Below are 18,164 nucleotides of genomic sequence, written 5' to 3'. Positions count from 1 at the left end.
ACCTGCTCAAATTCACGACAACGCCACCAACCAATCGAGCATTACTTCTCATTCCCATTCATTCATTCAATTTAATAATGTTCTGATTAAAAGGAAATCTTTTTTTTAATTCAGAGTCAACCATGAGAGATAAAAGTGTATGGTGAACAATGGGATGAATAAATACGATGGGGGGATGTAATAAACCATGTTAATTACATGGACTGCATTCTAGTATTATTATACGGAATCATGCACAAAATAATTTCGTGCTCGTTGAAACATTGAATTTCTGCGCTAATTTGATTTCAAACCGAGATTAATTATCGCATTTCTTTGTCGTCGTCACTCACATTGCTGAAACCAAACCCAATTTCCAGAGATGAACTTGTGATTGCCAATATTTGTCCTTGTAAATGTTGCTTAAAGATTTTGTCCCAAAGCCATCGTCCGAGTCGAATTGATGTATTTGGTAACCTTCACATTAGAAGATAGATACAGATATGTGTATCATGCAGCCTTTTAATTTTATCAAGTCCACCAGATAAGCTGCCTCGCTCACTGTTACCATTAAATTTATTTGGCAAACTTTTCTTGTTGCACAAGAATTAACTACTGCACCCATTTAATAAAATGGTGTGGTGTGCGGCAACAATATTTGTGTGTGTAGGACCGCATATGTATGTACTTTTAAGCATAATATGGACATTGACCAAGAAGAAGTACAATTATTTATTATTGTAAAAAGATTTATGTCCTACACACACATCAAACTGTTTACTTTACGTATTTATTTATACCCAAAAAAAGTTATGTATGTACAGACAGAGTTCAATATGGGCAAAGTTAAAAAAAAACTTTATCCCCTGTGACTCTACTCTACCCCTTAAAAAACGTTAAGATTGAACTTTTGATTTTAACTATGAGACTGAAATTGGATTTGGGAACGGCAGCAGCGCATTTTGTGAGTGCTATTTATTGCCTAACTTTTTAAATGAGATGGATTTAATATAATGTCGCATACAGTGATTGGATCGGAATGCGAGTCGTGAAGAATGTGAACTTATTATTAGTGCATCAAACCATCCATCCATCCATCTTATTTCGTAGTGATAGCAGTAAATCAGTCAGTATGGGATGGATGGTATGGATGCGAAATTGGTTTTCTGCTGCTGCTGCTGCCGTACTTTTGCATTTGCTGAGAATGCCGAGCTTGGCTGCCTTTTAGACTTTCTCACTCTTAATATAATAACGAAATAATAATGAAACCGCGAGTGGTATGATGCTGTGGGGCTCATGTATCTGCACCAGCGTTGAATGTGCGTGGCGTCGTCGTCTGCATATTCTCTCATAAATTTAGGTCACCCACAACTCTCCGCCGCCACTACTGCCCAAGTTAACTCGTAGTTTGAAATAAAGTGAAGTTCACACAATATCCCAACGAGTCTAAGTTTAGAGGTAGGGATGCATATTTTCGTGCAGCGTGGGTAGTTTCTGATTTGTGTTTCGTGATTCTGTTGATATTTATGGTTACAATGGGTCGTAATAAGTGCACCTTTTAAGAAAGGTATGCAGTCCTCCTAGTACCAACGATCGAGATGTATGTGCATATATAAGTAGTACCCATTGACTAGTAAAAGTGCTGGTGGTGGTGGATCAATGGGAATATTTTGATGAAAAATGAGAGTGAGTATAAATAAATTGCATCTCAATGTGTGTAATAAGGTTGACATGGAATGGTTGATTGATTGATTTATTTATTTGCAATTGGTGTAAGAATACATAGCAAAGAATAGGCGTGCAATTTGCGATAAATAAATAAAGCGCAAGAATTGGTTGAAGACCTCTGTCTGCATCTCTGCCAATGAATTTACTTCGTGGGGGCAGAGTTCAGCCGGAAATTGAAACAATATACTCAAATGGAGTGACGTGTGTTAAATTGTACCGTGAAATTGGTTTATGAAATTTTTCATGAGTGCTAGTTGTCATATTTTTTAGGAGGGATTTTTTGTGTTATTATCCTTTAGATACGTATGTATGTACATATGTATGATATAACGCATAATAACACTAATTTATACTTATACAACTGATAATGAATAAGTATGATGCATACAATTTCTCTAATAGAAATTGTCAACGGTTGAATTCGCACACAACTTTGAGAAAAACGTAGCATTCTATTTCATTATTTGAAATTTATCAGAATTGAGGTTAATTGCATAGTAGAAAATTCAAGAATCTCAGAAAATCAGAATTTCGGTTGTAAATACATTATTATTACACGTTTCTAAAATATTTATTTCGAGTTAGCATATTTGTTTAACAACATAATTTACCTTATTACAGGTTTTTCATGGTCAAAAACAACGCCTCAATCAATTTATGAAATGAAATTTGTGTAATCATCGTCTCAGACGAAGTATGTAAAAAAAATTTTGAAGCCCACTTCATACTTATTACTCCTTCACGAATTGGGCAAAGTTGATGCTTTTTTTGACAGCTTAATTGTATATACATAATATTACTTTGGTATTAAATATATGTAACGAGATATCCAAGGCAGTTAAGCTACGCAATTTTTAATCTTAATGGAGGAAATTAAATTAAGTGACTCGTTATGTGTACATTTTTACACAATTTTATTAAACTTGACTTAAATTTTATTAAAATTTAGTAATAAAAATATATATATAAAAACCTTCCCATCATGATCCGAATAATAAATTTTAGTAACAGTATCCGAAACGAAGGATATCAAAATTATGCATTGAAATGTATTTTAAAGGCAGGATGAAACTTAATATATTTTGTATATGCATCTTTTTTATGAGTATACTAATGACTAATGCACATACGTATGGTGTGATATGAATATAAATAAATACATAAGTACGTGCATATATAAACTGTCGATTGGAAAGAACCGAACCACAACCCTTTGACCTCAGGATGACCCCAGTGGTGTCACCCTATTTCAGAATTTTCTCTTACTTTAAAAATCCAATGCATACATTCGAAAAGGTAACAAACAAAAATTTTATCGTGCTGATGGACAGACAAATCCATCGGAATTAGGGCAATACTACAGGTTAAATTTTGAAAGTTTAAACTGATCTCAACCCAAGTTGAAAGGATATCATAATTGAGTCCCATGGATCTCGTACCTGCTAAAAAGTAAAGCTGCTAAACAATAAAGCAAATTATAAATATTTGTAAACGTTGCATTTTCAACTCCATGCATGGACAATACTCTTTGGGATGTTCATCTTGGTGGTGGTATGCTTATTTTCTTCCAGTAATATGCCAGGAGTGGATAAGAAGATATGTTCAGGCGAGATTTACTCTTCATGAATATCTAACCTTTTTCGAAATAATCTTTAGAATTAATTCATAATTCGACACATACAAAATAGTTAAATAGTAATTAGTACGGTGTACTTTTTATTTTACTTCTTTGTAAAAAACGTAAAAAACATGAGTTTACTCTTACAATTTATTATTGCATGAATTGGAGATCAGTAAACAATAAGTAAATAGTTTGCTCATCCTACAAAAATTTTCGGAGTTCACACTCGTCAAATTTCGCGAGAAGATGAACCTGATTCGGCTGGTCCTGGCCGTGAACCTCGATCATTCTGATCATGAAGCGTAAATCAGACTGAATTGAACTAAAGTTAGTACATTTCCCCATGAGTTCATAGCAGAGCTGAATATTGAAATAAATTTCAGCTTTATCTTCCGTTTCTACTGGAGCGTTGTCTTGAAGTTGGGAGAGAATCTTGGTCGTAATTTGAACCCACGACCGCATGGTGGGTTCCATCCATGTTGCTTCGATCATGGCATGGACAACCTGTAATGCACGAATTAGGAAACTTTACAGTTTTTGTGTATTTCCTTACAAGAATTAATTCTCTAACTTTAAACAATTTCAAATTAACCTTTAAAATTAGCACCCATTCTTGTTTTTGTCCTGGTGCCACGAAGTTAAGCATGATTTGGTTAATCCTGTCAAGCCAACGCAAATTGGCAAGGCCCATTATTTGGATGAATTTTTCCAAATGAATTAACCACTCTTTACGAGCAGGACAACCGGAGGTGTCCATCTGCATAGTGAATAGAACTCGTTGAAGAGTTTCGTCATATTTGGTCTCCTACACAATAAGAATTAGTCTTATCATCAATCCTGTTAAATTATTCTCCCAATTGGATTACTGGAAACTTACCTTATGACGGTAAACATTTGGATCTTTCTCCGTGAGTGACAACGTCTTAAAAAGTCCTTGTCCCAAATTTGCCACAACTTCGCCGTCGGTTGAATTAAGAAGTTTCATCTGGGCTTTATAAACTATTGGGGCCCAAATTCTCCGAAACTTGGTTGTCTTCCCCTAAAAAGAAAGAAGTGCCAATTATTAGATAATTATAAAACGGAAGTCAATTAAGTAACGAACTCGATAACTTACCGCAATCTCCATACATTTCATCAGCCCTTTCAAACCAATCGTCACCACGGTAGGGTCAGGATCCTCAACTTGACACAAAGAGTTGTAAAGATCCTGGTTAATGTTGTTCACGCCCTCCGCGTCCATTTTTGTAACGTTGAGATGACCTACCAATTAAGAAGAATAGTTACAAATTAGCGAAATAGTTAACTACCACGCGAGAAGAACTACTACATGTGCTCGGTGTGAAGAGAGCGGGCTGTCTGGTTCGACTGGGAAGAGGGACGAGGAGGATTGGCTCGTGGTTTTATCTCTCATCCTTCACCATCTCACTCTCCACTCGCGAATCTTTTTTGCACATTCCACTTTTCGCATGCGAGATGGAGGTCGTGCTGCTGCAGTTTCCTTCGTGTGTCAGACCAATCTCAGTCTCAATTTCTAACCATGCCCCATCCATATCTAAAGACTAATAAGGAAGAAGTAGGTACCAGTTGAGATAAGTCTCACCAGTGGCCGTGGAAGCGTGGGGACAATGTCCCCATCATCTGCCCATGTTATGTAAACCCCTCCCTTCCCTATCCTCCAATGTTAATGTCCCCACGGCCTCCGCGGCCACTTAATCTCACCATTTATTTTCTGTAAACAAGTCATAAAATAAAGTCATAACCTCAATCAATCAGAATAAATAACTTGTTCATGTAACTTGATCAGTGTAATTGATCCATATTTAAATTTAAATGTACACTAATTGATCAACAAAACACCTAATTTAATCCAGACTAAAAAAACTTTTGAAGATTTGATGTCAAGTCAAGTTCACCCGTCCATCCATCCATCCATCCATCCATTCATACTTGCACCCTTTTAAACCTCGACTTTACTCTCTAAACTAACTAACTCACCAAGTTGGCACAATTACAACAACGAAATCTCTTTTGAACGTTTCATTACTACATTTATTTCTTCTTGTTCTTCTCAGCGTCATTAGAATATATATTCGTTTCGTGCACATCCCACGTATTTACTTCAACTGACTGACTGCAGTTGTTTATTTGTTGCTTGTTGTGTGTGTGGCGTAAGGAATAGTATTCTCATTCTCATCCCACCTCGATACCATATAAATACATGCACCAACCATCACATAACATACAGCTAACTAAATAACTTTGCAAAGTTTTTAGTCGCATGTAAAGTTAGTTAGTTAGTTGGTTGGTTAAAAGTAAGCACATGTTGCTCTCATGTCTCAGTCCGTGCAACGCTGTCGGCGCAGGCAGAAGTGAGGCCATTGCTGTTCTCGTCAGAAAAGGGTTAATTTTTACAAAAACTTTTTACTCCAACACGGTCTGAATTGAATTGAACTAGTTGTACAAGAAGATGTGGAAAAAATAAATTTTCAACTTTTTGGGTGAGAATTGCTAGCGAAAAGTTGGCGTGTAACGCGGAGATCCTGTGACCAATTCGAATCCAACCACCCAGGGTTTCCTAGTTGTTAATAAATTTACGAGTGAAACTGGTGATATTTTTATTATTGAGAGGTATACACGAGTGGACACTTGTATTCAAAGTAATCTCAGATTATTCACTGATAACAAGATATCAGAGAGATTATCATGTGAAAGACAATGCCTCAGCCGGATGTGGGGTTCTTGCATGCATCCGGATAATGCCTCGGTGGGTATCGATAAATGAGAATCAAGTCAGCGAGATCAGTCCAAGAGTGGACGTGTGGAGGAGACAGTTTTCTTAAATTATTGAAAAAAGTAAAGAAATAATAAGAAGATTTCTGCGAATTGTACATCGAGCAGAAGTTATTGTACTTTGTAATTAATTAGTTAAGCTGGAATAACTCGTATGGAGGCAAAGAGGACAATCAAATAGCGAAAAAAGTGCGACGGACTGAATTCGTGATGGCAGTTCTGAAGTCATGTTTCTGCTACAGTTTGCGCCAGGGGTCCTTCATCATTGGAAGCTATGCACTGGTGAGAGTGAAATAAATACATTTTTGCATTTTTTAGATTAATTATGTATCATCCCGTGCAAAATTTAGTAATGGAAATGTAACGATAGATGCGTATTTAGGTTCTATAGTTGAATCGATTTTTTATTTTATAACCATTTTCAGACACAATCTGTGTAGAAAGAAAGAGTCGATGTAGAATCCTAAACGAGTCTGATAATGTCGTCCTTAGTACAATAATAGTGACAGAAGGTCGTCGAATTGAACGGTTATAGAATCAGCGTGTGTATGTATTTATTTATGTATTGGGCTACGATCTAAATCTCGCTTCAGTGTCATCAGTCATTGTTGTCAGAGCATTGTTGATTCTTGTCACTCTTTCTTTTAACAATCGGGATTTTCCTCTCGTGACTTAACAGACATCTTTGCATTGGACTTTTCTTTTTACGACATTGAAAACTTTGATTGTTTTCATAAAATAGGGAAACGTTACACGTAGGGACAAGGGGCACGATTTGATACATTTACATATAAGTACGTCGTACTTTTGAAGGCAGTGAGTAACTAAGGCCTACATAAATACTCTTATCTAGGTTCAATTTTGACTCAATTTTATATTACAATAATCATTTAGGACGATTCAATAAACGGTTGTCTTATATTCTTCTTCATCCGACGAGTGCCTGATTATGTGAGTGACTCTAGGATTATTATTTTATCATCCCGGCAACAAATAACCGGAAACTGGCATTTTTCTTATACATATTATAACCCATTTCTTCTTCGGATTTGCATACATCACCCAGCCAGCACACATTTAAGCCGGAAATTGTTAGTTGAACCACCTTTATTCACTTAAATAAATTGGTTTGCTACGCGTTTCAAATTATTTCATGATTCTTATGTTCCGTATACTTGAGCGGGACATCATTGAAAACTATATAACTGTGAAGTCTTGTACTCTTTTGGGGATTCACCGGCTCTTCGTCGGTAAATAATTCGTCTTATTTCACTCGCTTACTTACTTTTTTGTTTGTATGTATGAATTCAAGCCAGGCGGATAAATGTCTGTTTTCCAACCACAATAATAAAAATAAGATAATGATTTACTTGTTCTTTTCCGCATCCCTTTTTCAATTCGGGCTTAATTCTGGGCAGTAAGTCTTTCTCTAAAAAAGGGATAATAGACGATAATACCCACTTTTATTGTCCTGCTGCCCACCACTACGTATGCCGGTCAGAGTACAAAAAAATACAAGTTGACTTGGCACATAATACTTTTTTAAGGATGAGCGACTTCAGCCATGGCAAAAATTTAGACAGGATTAAAAAATCACACGAAGGTTTCATAACAAAATGTGACTTGCCCAGCCAGATTGAGACTTTTTGCAAAGGTTGACTGCGAAAAATTTGCGTTACACACACACTTCACGCAAAACACGACAAATTCCTCAAAAAGTTAACCATTATTTGCATGTGTATGCCTCCATGGGGTGGTTTGCAGCGTGTGGGGGTATCTATAGTTAAAACCTTCTTGACAATCTGCTACTTATTTAGATATCTACTAACCAAACGAGCATTATTTCCTTTAAAACTTAATTTGGACAAACACTACGCCTATTCCCACGGCACGTATTTATTTCACCAAGTAGCGTGTATCTCGATATTATTACTACGTGGTGGTAGTGCCAGGACTCGTATCAATTCAAATCCCACTAACCATCATCCGTTCTGTTTTGTTTCGAATTCTTCTCGCAATCTGTGTGTGTGTGTAAAAGTACCGTAACTTTAATTTCCTATTTTATTTATTCACAGTTAATTCGCTGATGTTCACTTTTATTGTCTTATTACTTACTTTTGATTGTTGTGTGTGTGCATGTGTGGTTGAGCATGTCGTCGTCTTACTTTTTCATGTCCGGGCAGTTTCATTATTGCATTATTTTCGAAAGTCTGTATAGTTTGAAAAGAAACGTCATTGCGTCACCATCGTCAAATTGTGTGTCGGTGAATGGATAACCGTCGTAAAAAAAGCAGTCAGCAGACTGAGAATTTCCTTCAATTTGTAATACTGCTGACTTTGGCAGCTTCAAAGTCTCTAAATGCCAATAGAGAGTTTTGATTCGGTTCCCGTTGCATGATTGATGAGAGAAGTTGTCTTGTTAGACGGAGAAGAAGGTACATGTTACATGTTACAGTATCGCGATGTTGGAATTTTTGGGTTGGAGTGTTGCGTATGAAAACGGAAATACTTAAAAAACGTTAAAATTATAAGATAAACAAGTTGGTAATAACAACTGCACAATTCACTTTAAGGAGTCGTCTTTTGGACATTGAAATGTCTAAATATTGTAATCTAAATTGGCTGTTTCTTTGGGTAGATGAGTCTGTTTAACTCATTTCCTCATATACTCAATGTGTACGAAATAGTCGATATTTAACAAATTTGCGTTGTAATGTGTCAAATTTTGGAACGCTGCTCTCAAACTAATGACTCGACTTTTCATTTTCATTGGGAATAATAACAGTTTATTAAGCTTTTACAATTTTCCGTCTCCTGTATTTGACACAGTTTGACACATAATATAATAGATTTGAGTCTTTATTTAACATTAATTATAACTCGAATCGAATCCAAATTAATTGTTAATTCTACTCCTCATTAGTTTTGCTAGGATCGAGACACCGTTGTTGAGAGTTCAGCTTTGTTAATCGAGACACTGTCATTCTATTCCTGGGTGGGTGGATTTGCCTTAACTCGTACGTTCTGCTCTCTTGGATAAAGAGAAAAATCATAAAATTCAGTCCAAACTAGTTTCTTAGGTAGTGCAAAAATTGTCGTAGTAGAAAAAATGGATAAATAGCATCTAAATAATTCCGTCTTAACCGACGAATCAAGTGATAAGATGGTTTTTTAGTCCCATACGTAAAAAAATCACGCATTCTACAAAAAATTCCAAACATGAGGAACATATATTTAACGATGGCACCTATTTATGCATGTTTTGGGAAGATACATAAATTAGTAATCGTGCCATGGATTTCATTTTATGTGGTTTTATTACTTTACGATCACTTAAACTATGTGATCACCACATTGAGAGAATGAAATATTTTTTATGTAACATGTGTATTCGATACTAACAATAAGTGAATAATAACACATTTATAGAAAGCTAATAATAAGCCACTCATGGATAGGCGAGAAATAAGTGGATGATATAAATTTAATTTAATTATACTATAAAAATACATCACCTAAGTTTTTCAACCTTTTTGAGGTTTACGAATATAAAATTACAAAAGCAAAATCGTAATTTCAAGGATTTAGAGGGTTGAAGTGAAAGTGTGTATGTACTTCTTTCATCAATTAGAGATCACTTTACGAGACTAAATTCTTCACCAATAAATCCAAATTAACAAATATTTGGCAATATCAAATTTTGATCCAATATTCCATACATTTCATATTCCTTCTCATTTACCATATTATTATACCTCATATGTCACACTACATTAGACCCGTTTTTTTACCTCTTCTTAATGCTGCAAGATAACAATTTAAATTTTTTAAGCAACCCAACAATCAAAAAAAGTAAGCCACATACAATCGTGAAAAGCTTCATTTTCATTAAATTCGAGTTCCCTTTTGCTTTTACAACTAACTATAAGCAAAAAAACAGCAGATGCGATGCCATTACAATGCCGAGGAGTGAGTGGGTGGGCAGTTAAATTTGCAAATAATTCGCAATCCTATGCGAATTACGTACGACGCAATGAAGTTTTCAATATGCATTTTTTACCTTTTTCATCAATTGATTACTTACCTTTGCTGTATGTACACATACCAATTCTGTGACCAATTCCTCCGCATTTCCATATTCATTGTAATAATAGTTTAGTAAGTAACTTGTGCATATTTCATTCAAAAATGTAATTGACTTTTTTCCCTTATCTCTTTCTCTCTCTGTACGTCTGTGTTTGACACATGTGTAACTTTGTTAATAAAAATGAACACGAGGCATGAAAGGAAATTGGGAAATTGTAGGAAAGAGTAGCTCGACCATGGCGGGGTCCAAGCCACGCTTGCTTGCTAATGGAATTGGTGAGGGGATTGGCAATGTAATGTTGGCAAAAAGTGGAAACAGATGCTTGAACGAAATCTTTTTGTCAGACTTAATTAATTAGGCACGCTTCGTCATAATTATGGAAAACTAAATATAATTAAGCTTATCACATGGATGAGAAACAATCCAAGATTGCCATAAATCCACCATCATCATCTCCGGGACTGGATGTTAACGTTAGGTTTTTTTATGACGAAAAATATTGGTACAGTTATTCTCCCTGCTCTCTTGGTGGTACGATATGCACTTATTTTTAATATGTTACAGAAAACGGAAGTAAATGAGGCTTAGATCGTATCATATTTTTGTTGTTGTTATGTGTTGTGAATTAGTTTTCAACATTCCTCAATCTCACATTCCTTACGACGCAACATTATGAAAACACGATGTAATTATTAACACCTTGTTTCTCGAAACAGTGGGATCTACTAATATTGGTTTACATACGTACATACGCACAAACGTATATGTACATATTTACAATTTATTAAGAAGAAAAAAAACTTCCTATGAAACGAGTTTGTTTTTGAGCATGGGATCTGAAATCTGATGGGAGGATGTTAAACACCTCCTCCTCCGTCGTCTTTCCTGGCAGATAGAATTGCTATTAGCAGTGGCCGCGGGACAGAAAGACAATGTCCCCACGGGTATTTGATGTCCCCATCTCTCCCCATGTTATATACACCCCTCCCTCCCCTATCCTACAATGCTAATGTCCCCAGATGTCCCCACAGCTTCCGCAGCCACTGGCCATTAATGTTATTACCTCTGAACGTTACGTAACATATGAGCACATCAGCATCGCAATTTAGTCTGTATGCCGGACTAATTTTCGCTCAATCTTACATATCCCACCTTCAAACAAAAGTTTAATGATGATGATGACGAGAATGAAATCCCGTTTAATTATCCCGTCTTGTAAAGTAATGATTGTGGTCTGTATTTAATCATAAAGTTTTAAGCTGGCCGCAATTAAGACCTTGACAAGTAATTAATAAGTAGAAGGCAATTGGGACGGACGACGGACTTTTGATAAAAATGCGTGTGCCAAAGTATTCTATGAGAGCGACACAATTTATATTTGTAGGGCAAACTCTCGGAAGTTATGTCAGTAAATTTTTACGATTTCATTATGCCAGAAATGAGAACATTTTACAAAATTCTAGGCTAAATACTTTGATAATTTGCGCGTAAGATAATTTTATAGTTTATTGTTGTACACGACAGGATCTCGTAATAGTAAAAATGTAGAGAGGAACTGCACATTATGATTACGTGTACGTAAATCCAGTCTCATATTCCCATATCACGCCTATATCTCAACGTCCCCACTACTTAGATAATTTTTAACGATTTGTTCCAATTTGACCTCCCGTAAGTAGTTCTCCTGTCATCTGGCGAAAAGGAGGATGACGTTTAATAGGATTATCTTGATGATAGATAAGACAAATTACTACAGATTGGGCGGATTTTATTTTTCATCAATTCCTGCCAAACTACCGCTTAGTCAAATTATCGAATTTTTGTCGAGAGCCTCTCCTTAACGTGAGACTCCATGAGTCAAAGCCTACGTCATAACAATGACGTCATAACCCCAAAAATCAGCACATTTTTAATTATTTCTCAGCTACCAGAAGGAATTTGAAAATTCTGCCCATTGATATTATAGATAATATTATTGTTGTCCTTTCTAAGAAGAAATTCAATATTTTAGTGGTTTTTGAAAGCTGAGGTACAAAAAGTATGTAAAAAGCATAAGACCACCTGTTATATTAAATTTGTACCTCAGCAAAATTGGCTTGTAGAAATGGAAAAATTTCAGGAGGATCTCATTAATCAGCTTATTGTCTGTAACTTCACTGGGCAGAATTTCAAAATTCGATTTCTAAGTCTCGATAAATTAGTTTGAAATTTATGAAAATGGCTGTGAATTTAATGTATGTAAAAGTATGGGAGAACTGTGAAGATTTCTGCTGTGTGGAGTTCGTCCAACTTGAAGGACGTACTGGATCCTCGATTATATTACCCGAATGAGCCGAATTATTTTATTATTTAGCATCAGTTATTTTTACTTTGGCGTTCAAATTATTCAATTTCGTATGATTTCTACGCCAAAATAAAAATAACTAGTGCTAAATAATAAAATGATTCGGCTAATCGGCTAATGTAACTCAAAGTCCAAAGCGGGATGCAAATTTTGCCCAGTTTAATTTACTCTATGATTTTTTGAGACAACTACGTCTTCGAACGTAGCCTTAAAACAAAGTCAAAGTTAATCGTGTATATCGTTACCAAGCAGAGTGAACCACTGTGCAATTATTTAGCATTTTCCTTTCCTCCTCTGTTTCTAAGCTCTTGTGCATGTGCATGTTTCGACCTAATGGACCATACCATGTAACCTTCAACCTCTTTTGTTTTGCGCATATTTTTCCAAGGTTTCTCACAAAATTATGCTGTGTTCATCTTTTAAAAATTGCACACCAAGACTGGTTGGTTGATACCTCAGATGCTGCTTCATGTAGCAATTAGACGTGCATACACACCCAAAAATATATCTTGCACTTCTAATCTCCTCTTGCTCTCTATCTTTCGTACCCATTTTTGGGGTTGGTCGTGGTTCCATTATTATTATTATCATTATTGTGTCACACTTTGACACCACACACCTGTTGCAACAAGCCCAACCAGCTAATAAGTGTGTGTATAAGTAAGCACTTTACTTTCTTCAGTTGAAAGAAAACACCAAAAATGGAAGCAAACTGAACACACACAAAAAGCAAGGAGGCTTTACAATGCAAAATTTGCAACCTGTCGCAATTTTACAGGGTTCTGCACGTGTCTCACATTTTTTTACGTGGACAAATTTAGTAGTGGAGGAATGATTTATGTAAAAATCGTGCAAAATTTGCTACCAAAAATGTGAAATGTGAGATTTTTTTTATTTATTTCAGATCGTCTACTGCGTCGCATTTGCCGTTGAATTATGGTGGATTGTCGAGTCCATGTGTAAGTCGTGTTTATTGATAAGTCAGGATTATCAATATAAATAATACTTGTACTTATATTTCATTGAAATTATTTAGTGATCCTGCCAGCCCCCGCTTACACGTTGTGCTCCCTCTACTTCTTCAACTTTATCATGGCAGCCGTCCTCCTGTTCGGACTCTTAGTTGTGAGCATACACAATTCAATAAACTGATCAATGAAACAACGAATTTTTTAAACGTGCATCCATTCATCGCTAATTAGACCCCTAATTAATTAATTAGTTAATTAAATAATTGGCTTACTTTTCCATTTCTTTCTATTCATACGTTGCACAATTGAAGTTTTTGTATTGGTGTCATCTCATAGAAAATTGAATGGCTATCCATGCAGCGAGGCCTCCTTGTTCCTTTGTCCCTCGTTATCTAGGAGTTTATTCCTCGTCGTCATTTTGAGCTATACTTGGACGTGTGTCTACTTCAATTATACAAGTCATTGCATTTTTATTTATTTAATTCACAATTTTATTGTTGCGCTGGCAGGAGACAGACGGCATGAGGAGGATAAATATGCAGGTAGCAGCAGATGTTGTTGACTTTATGGTTAACTTTTGGTTGGATTTTGGGAGACGTTTTTTTCCTATTGTAACAAAAAGTGGGTCATGAATGTCCACCCACTGAAAAAATCATGCCGGCTGTCACTCAATCATCCTGGTGGGTGACGCCGGGTGAGTTTTAAGAAAGTAAAAGACGAAAGAATAGACACAAAATTGACACACGACGTATGTATGTCTCCGTAATCTGTTTAGTAGCCCAAGTAAGTTGGCTTGGGTTGTTGGGAAGGGAAATATTGCTGGCGATTGATTGATACATCGGAAGAGTAAATATTGATGATTCGTTGTATTGCTTCGGCGAGACTTGTGACGAGATTTGCTGATTGATGATGATGAAGATATGATTGAATATGGATGATTTTTGATTTCTGGCAGAGACAACGCAAATATTTGATGAGCTGGACTCTGATGACGGTGCTGTCCTTCTTCCCAGAAGCAGGGATGGTCCTCTTTATGTCCTTGTACTACTGGGTGGGTGCTGATGTGCAATTATTTTGCAATTATTATTTTGGATTGTATGACTTTATTGGATGCTTTTACGATTATTTTTTTATAGCCTGGACATAAGTACGAGTACGGAGTCATCGAACTTGTGTAAGCTTCAAAGTGAAAAAATATAATGTGATTTACAACGTTCTCTGTAGTTTATTTCAAAGTTCTAGTTGCATTTTTTATGAAAATTGTACTTGACAATTTTGAAATTGATATGAAATTCAAGTTTTGGAACGGAAAACTTTGAAATATTAATTTTGTGTGTAATTGCAGGTATTGGTCTATTCGTGCCATGTTCAACGTAAGGATTTGATTTTGTTGTTTAACAATTTATAAAAAAATCAATTTTGCATAATTATTCTTGATACAAATGTGCATGCATTCTCCGAAAATATCTACCTATCTATACACGACATGTTTGATTAATTGTTGCCTTCTTCTTAATTGTTTATTTAAAATGCATGGAAATTAACTAGAATGTTTCAATTGTTTCAATTCCGCATTGTTTGCATGCAAGTTAATAGTAAAGTGGAGTACCTTCTGCAGAATTATTAAATGCATGATATGCCCTAAGTGCCGCCATTGTTTTTTTTCGGGTTAATTTACAATCTCAATTTTTAAAAATAACAATTCGCTTCAATCCGACCCCACCCACGCCAAATTACAGTAAGCAATTAAGTTAACCCTTGTACTTGCTTGGAAACTTAAAATAGATTGTGTATAAGTACGAACAAATGTTGAAAAAAGCTTGGTTACAAATTGATTCCTTTTTTATATTGATTTGATTTTAATCTTCTTATTTTTTTTTTTAGATTTTTGGAGCCGTTTGTGTCTGCTCTTTATACTTGACGTGGCGTGACGAAGAGCTGATTTTGGGACGGTTGCACGATCTCACCCTGGTATGTGCACAGCTAATTTCCTGCATGACTAAAATATGTCACGAAGAAGACTTGATGATTCCAATATTTTGCAGGCAAACGTCGAGGTAGAGTCACAATCTGTCGGCAGCATTTTTCTCTCTGGGGGAGGAGGAGGTGGTGGCAACCTCTCCGTCTTGGGACGCCAGCAACCTTATCTTGGCGGCGGTGCAGGCGGCGGCACACTTATCCGTGGTGGTGGTCACTTGATAGGAGACAATCTGACCCTGGCCGCCCTGAAGGGGAATGGGTTCGGGGGGACTTTAAAATCCAAGAGTAATAATTTAGGCTACCACAACCATGCGTATGATGCCTCCTATCCTCACTCTTTGGGAGATGGAGGAGGAGGAGATTTTAATAAAAACTCACCTTCTCTCTTTCATTCAAGGTATGCGAACAACTACAACATTTCGCGACCAAGTAGATGTACAGCTTGACGTTTCTCTCGACGTTGACGTCGGTGTAGAGAACTATATTAATTGCGGTGGTAGTGGTGGTAATAATGTTAGTGCTAGCGAAAAAATGCGGGACGACGGAGTTGTTGTTTCGGATATCCATGTCGACCTGGGTTTGAATAAGTGCTTAGAAATTGACGTCGTTGGCCTTTACACTTGTCGCAGCAAGAACGGGGTGCTACAACTTGAACATCACGACCAACGAAGCCCTAGTTTGGTGGGAGGAGGCAGAGAGCCAACCGATGTCAGCACTCGTGGACGATTCTGGACCATCGTGGCGCAATGGTGTCGTCGCATTCGCTTGCTTTGTGGTGTTGGGGGAAGTCAACAATTGGACCAAAAGAACTCGCTTTCTCTGGTTTCAGACTTTGGAGGTTATGGTTGTGGTCGTAGTGGGGAAACTGACTTGATTGTGATAAGGTTTCACCTTTATCTATATTGTGCTAAATATGACGAGACGACATGCATAAGCGATAAGTACAATTGAACACATTGCGATTATCGTTTTTTTATGCTATTTACAGAAATGGTTTCATATCCACATCCCGGACTCATTTGAATACAATCTCTCCACAAACTAATAATTCCAATACTGCACTTCGGGCATCCCTCCTGAGGATGAAGTCAGAGTTCAATCCTGCCTCTCTCTTCGACCCCGCCTCCCGAAAACAGCGCATCTCTGAATTGGGTATCGCTGGTATCGGTTTGGAACCACCAGGACAAATTCCCCTACATTCCAATGGACCTAGGTCAGTAACAATGCATTTAATATGAAAAATTTCAGCAAAATCCAACCATTCTAACCATTTTTTTGTTTCTCTAGATCTCGCTCCTTGTGGAACGTTTCCAACGAAGATTACTGGTCTCGCCCACCCCCTTCCCGTCCCGTGTCGATGGGTTATGTCAACTATGCCCACCAACTTGACCAGTTGAATAACTACAACAATTACCACCACCATCATCACGCCAGCGACTTGGACCCCCTCCAGTACCACATCCACTACTCCCCCAATAAGAGTAGTAACCTTGCCAATATGCGAAGTCAGAGTCACACCCATCTAGCCTCAGTCGGAACTGGTGGTACTCTCCGTGCCAATCTAAACCCCCTCGGGCAAGTCAATAAGAACAATAAAAATTACGGGGGATCAAATCTATTCTTGACTCGATCCGGTGGAGGTGGTAGTGGATGGGAAGAGTTGCGATCTTTCCAACAAGGTCGCCGTGCCCAGAGTATGAATGCTCTGAATGTGAACCTAATCAGTAGTTTGGACATGAATACTGCCTCGCCAAATACGAACGCGACTCTCTTCCAGCAACGATACTACGGACAAAACATTATGACTGGAGGGAACGGAGGGTTTATGCATAGTCACCATCACCCCCATCACTCCACGTTGCAAAGGAGAGAGTGGAGCAAAAGTTCCGTGGACGATGACGATGACGACGAGCGAGATGATGGTGATGTTCGAAGTTACCAAGATATTCCACTCTGATAAGACTAAACCATTCAATCCATAAATTGTCGGCTTTATTTTTTTCAAACAAGTAACATTAAATAAACTTATCGTTTTAAAAGTTCCAACTTCAGCTCATTCTTCTTACTTGTCATCAAGATCAGATATGGTCTCACATAACCTCACCGAACATATCATCACCAAATAATACTCGGATATGACTCGGATAGGAGGTTAACCTCCTAGTTACCAGTTAATTCTCTCAGGAATATTCCGTTGCGTACCAACACATTTGTGTAACGATTTTTTATCACTTGACTACCAGTCCATTTTTCGCAATATTACTTTGCCTACCAATTACACATATTTGTGTAGCAAAATTATTTCCATTAGCTACCAATTACACACTAGCTCGTTTTCCATTGCGTACCAGTTACACAAAATTTGTGTAACTATATCGGGGATTTTTAAAATTCTGGTAGTCAACGGAAATCTATCAAGTTGTAAAATGCCGGACAACGTAAAATTTTCAAAATTTTTATTGGTAGCCAAGAGAAATAATTTTCCTACACAAATGTGTGTAATTGGTAGCCAAGAGGTTAAATATATACAATGAAATAGTGCTTTTTTCGGCTTCCAACGATTTTCGAGTTTGATGGCTTAAAATGTGCGTAATATTTAGTAGATAAAAAATCCGTAATAAAATTGGGATGGTCCTCCAGCAGTTTTCGAGATCTGAGCCAAAA

General features: G+C 36.9%; 2 protein-coding genes across 4 annotated transcripts; one reads left to right on the top strand and one right to left on the bottom strand.

Annotated features, from left to right (window-relative positions):
- Positions 1-3,395: 3,395 nt before the first annotated feature.
- LOC110858125 lies at positions 3,396-4,696 on the bottom strand. The gene is made up of 4 exons (XM_022106797.2): positions 4,443-4,696; positions 4,206-4,367; positions 3,921-4,133; positions 3,396-3,832 (listed from the first exon to the last, which is right to left on the bottom strand). Exons 1-4 carry the CDS (start codon positions 4,566-4,568, stop codon positions 3,530-3,532), a joined length of 804 nt encoding a protein of 267 aa, XP_021962489.1. The 5' UTR covers positions 4,569-4,696; the 3' UTR covers positions 3,396-3,529.
- A 962-nt stretch (positions 4,697-5,658) lies between these two features.
- LOC110858062 lies at positions 5,659-17,546 on the top strand. Of its 3 annotated transcripts, XM_035858528.1 has the most exons (12): positions 5,659-6,181; positions 6,254-6,400; positions 13,454-13,508; positions 13,586-13,674; positions 14,476-14,571; positions 14,657-14,694; positions 14,866-14,893; positions 15,405-15,491; positions 15,566-15,785; positions 15,898-16,384; positions 16,489-16,713; positions 16,788-17,546. In XM_035858528.1, exons 1-12 carry the CDS (start codon positions 6,107-6,109, stop codon positions 17,455-17,457), a joined length of 2,217 nt encoding a protein of 738 aa, XP_035714421.1. In that variant the 5' UTR covers positions 5,659-6,106; the 3' UTR covers positions 17,458-17,546. The 3 variants fall into 3 exon arrangements, with proteins under 3 accessions (XP_035714421.1, XP_035714423.1, XP_035714422.1); XM_035858530.1 differs by lacking the exon at positions 15,898-16,384 and having other exon boundaries at positions 15,566-15,897; XM_035858529.1 differs by lacking the exons at positions 5,659-6,181; positions 6,254-6,400 and adding an exon at positions 13,001-13,389.
- Positions 17,547-18,164: the final 618 nt, after the last annotated feature.

The sequence above is a fragment of the Folsomia candida genome, unplaced genomic scaffold (genome assembly GCF_002217175.1).
Source record: "Folsomia candida strain VU population unplaced genomic scaffold, ASM221717v1 Fcan01_Sc020, whole genome shotgun sequence".
Classification (NCBI taxonomy): Eukaryota; Metazoa; Arthropoda; class Collembola; order Entomobryomorpha; family Isotomidae; genus Folsomia; species Folsomia candida.
This window is presented reverse-complemented; position numbering and strand designations above follow the sequence as displayed.

Coding starts and splice junctions, on each gene's coding strand:
- LOC110858125 (XM_022106797.2), bottom strand. CDS start 4,568: ATGGACGCGGAGGGCGTGAACAACATTAACCAGGATCTTTACAACTCT. Junction 4,368..4,442: donor TGAAATGTATGGAGATTGCG/GTAAGTTATCGA, acceptor CTTTCTTTTTAG/GGGAAGACAACCAAGTTTCG. Junction 3,833..3,920: donor AATGGGTGCTAATTTTAAAG/GTTAATTTGAAA, acceptor CGTGCATTACAG/GTTGTCCATGCCATGATCGA.
- LOC110858062 (XM_035858528.1), top strand. CDS start 6,107: ATGAGAATCAAGTCAGCGAGATCAGTCCAAGAGTGGACGTGTGGAGGA. Junction 14,894..15,404: donor CTATTCGTGCCATGTTCAAC/GTAAGGATTTGA, acceptor TTTTTTTTTTAG/ATTTTTGGAGCCGTTTGTGT. Junction 16,385..16,488: donor ACTGACTTGATTGTGATAAG/GTTTCACCTTTA, acceptor TGCTATTTACAG/AAATGGTTTCATATCCACAT.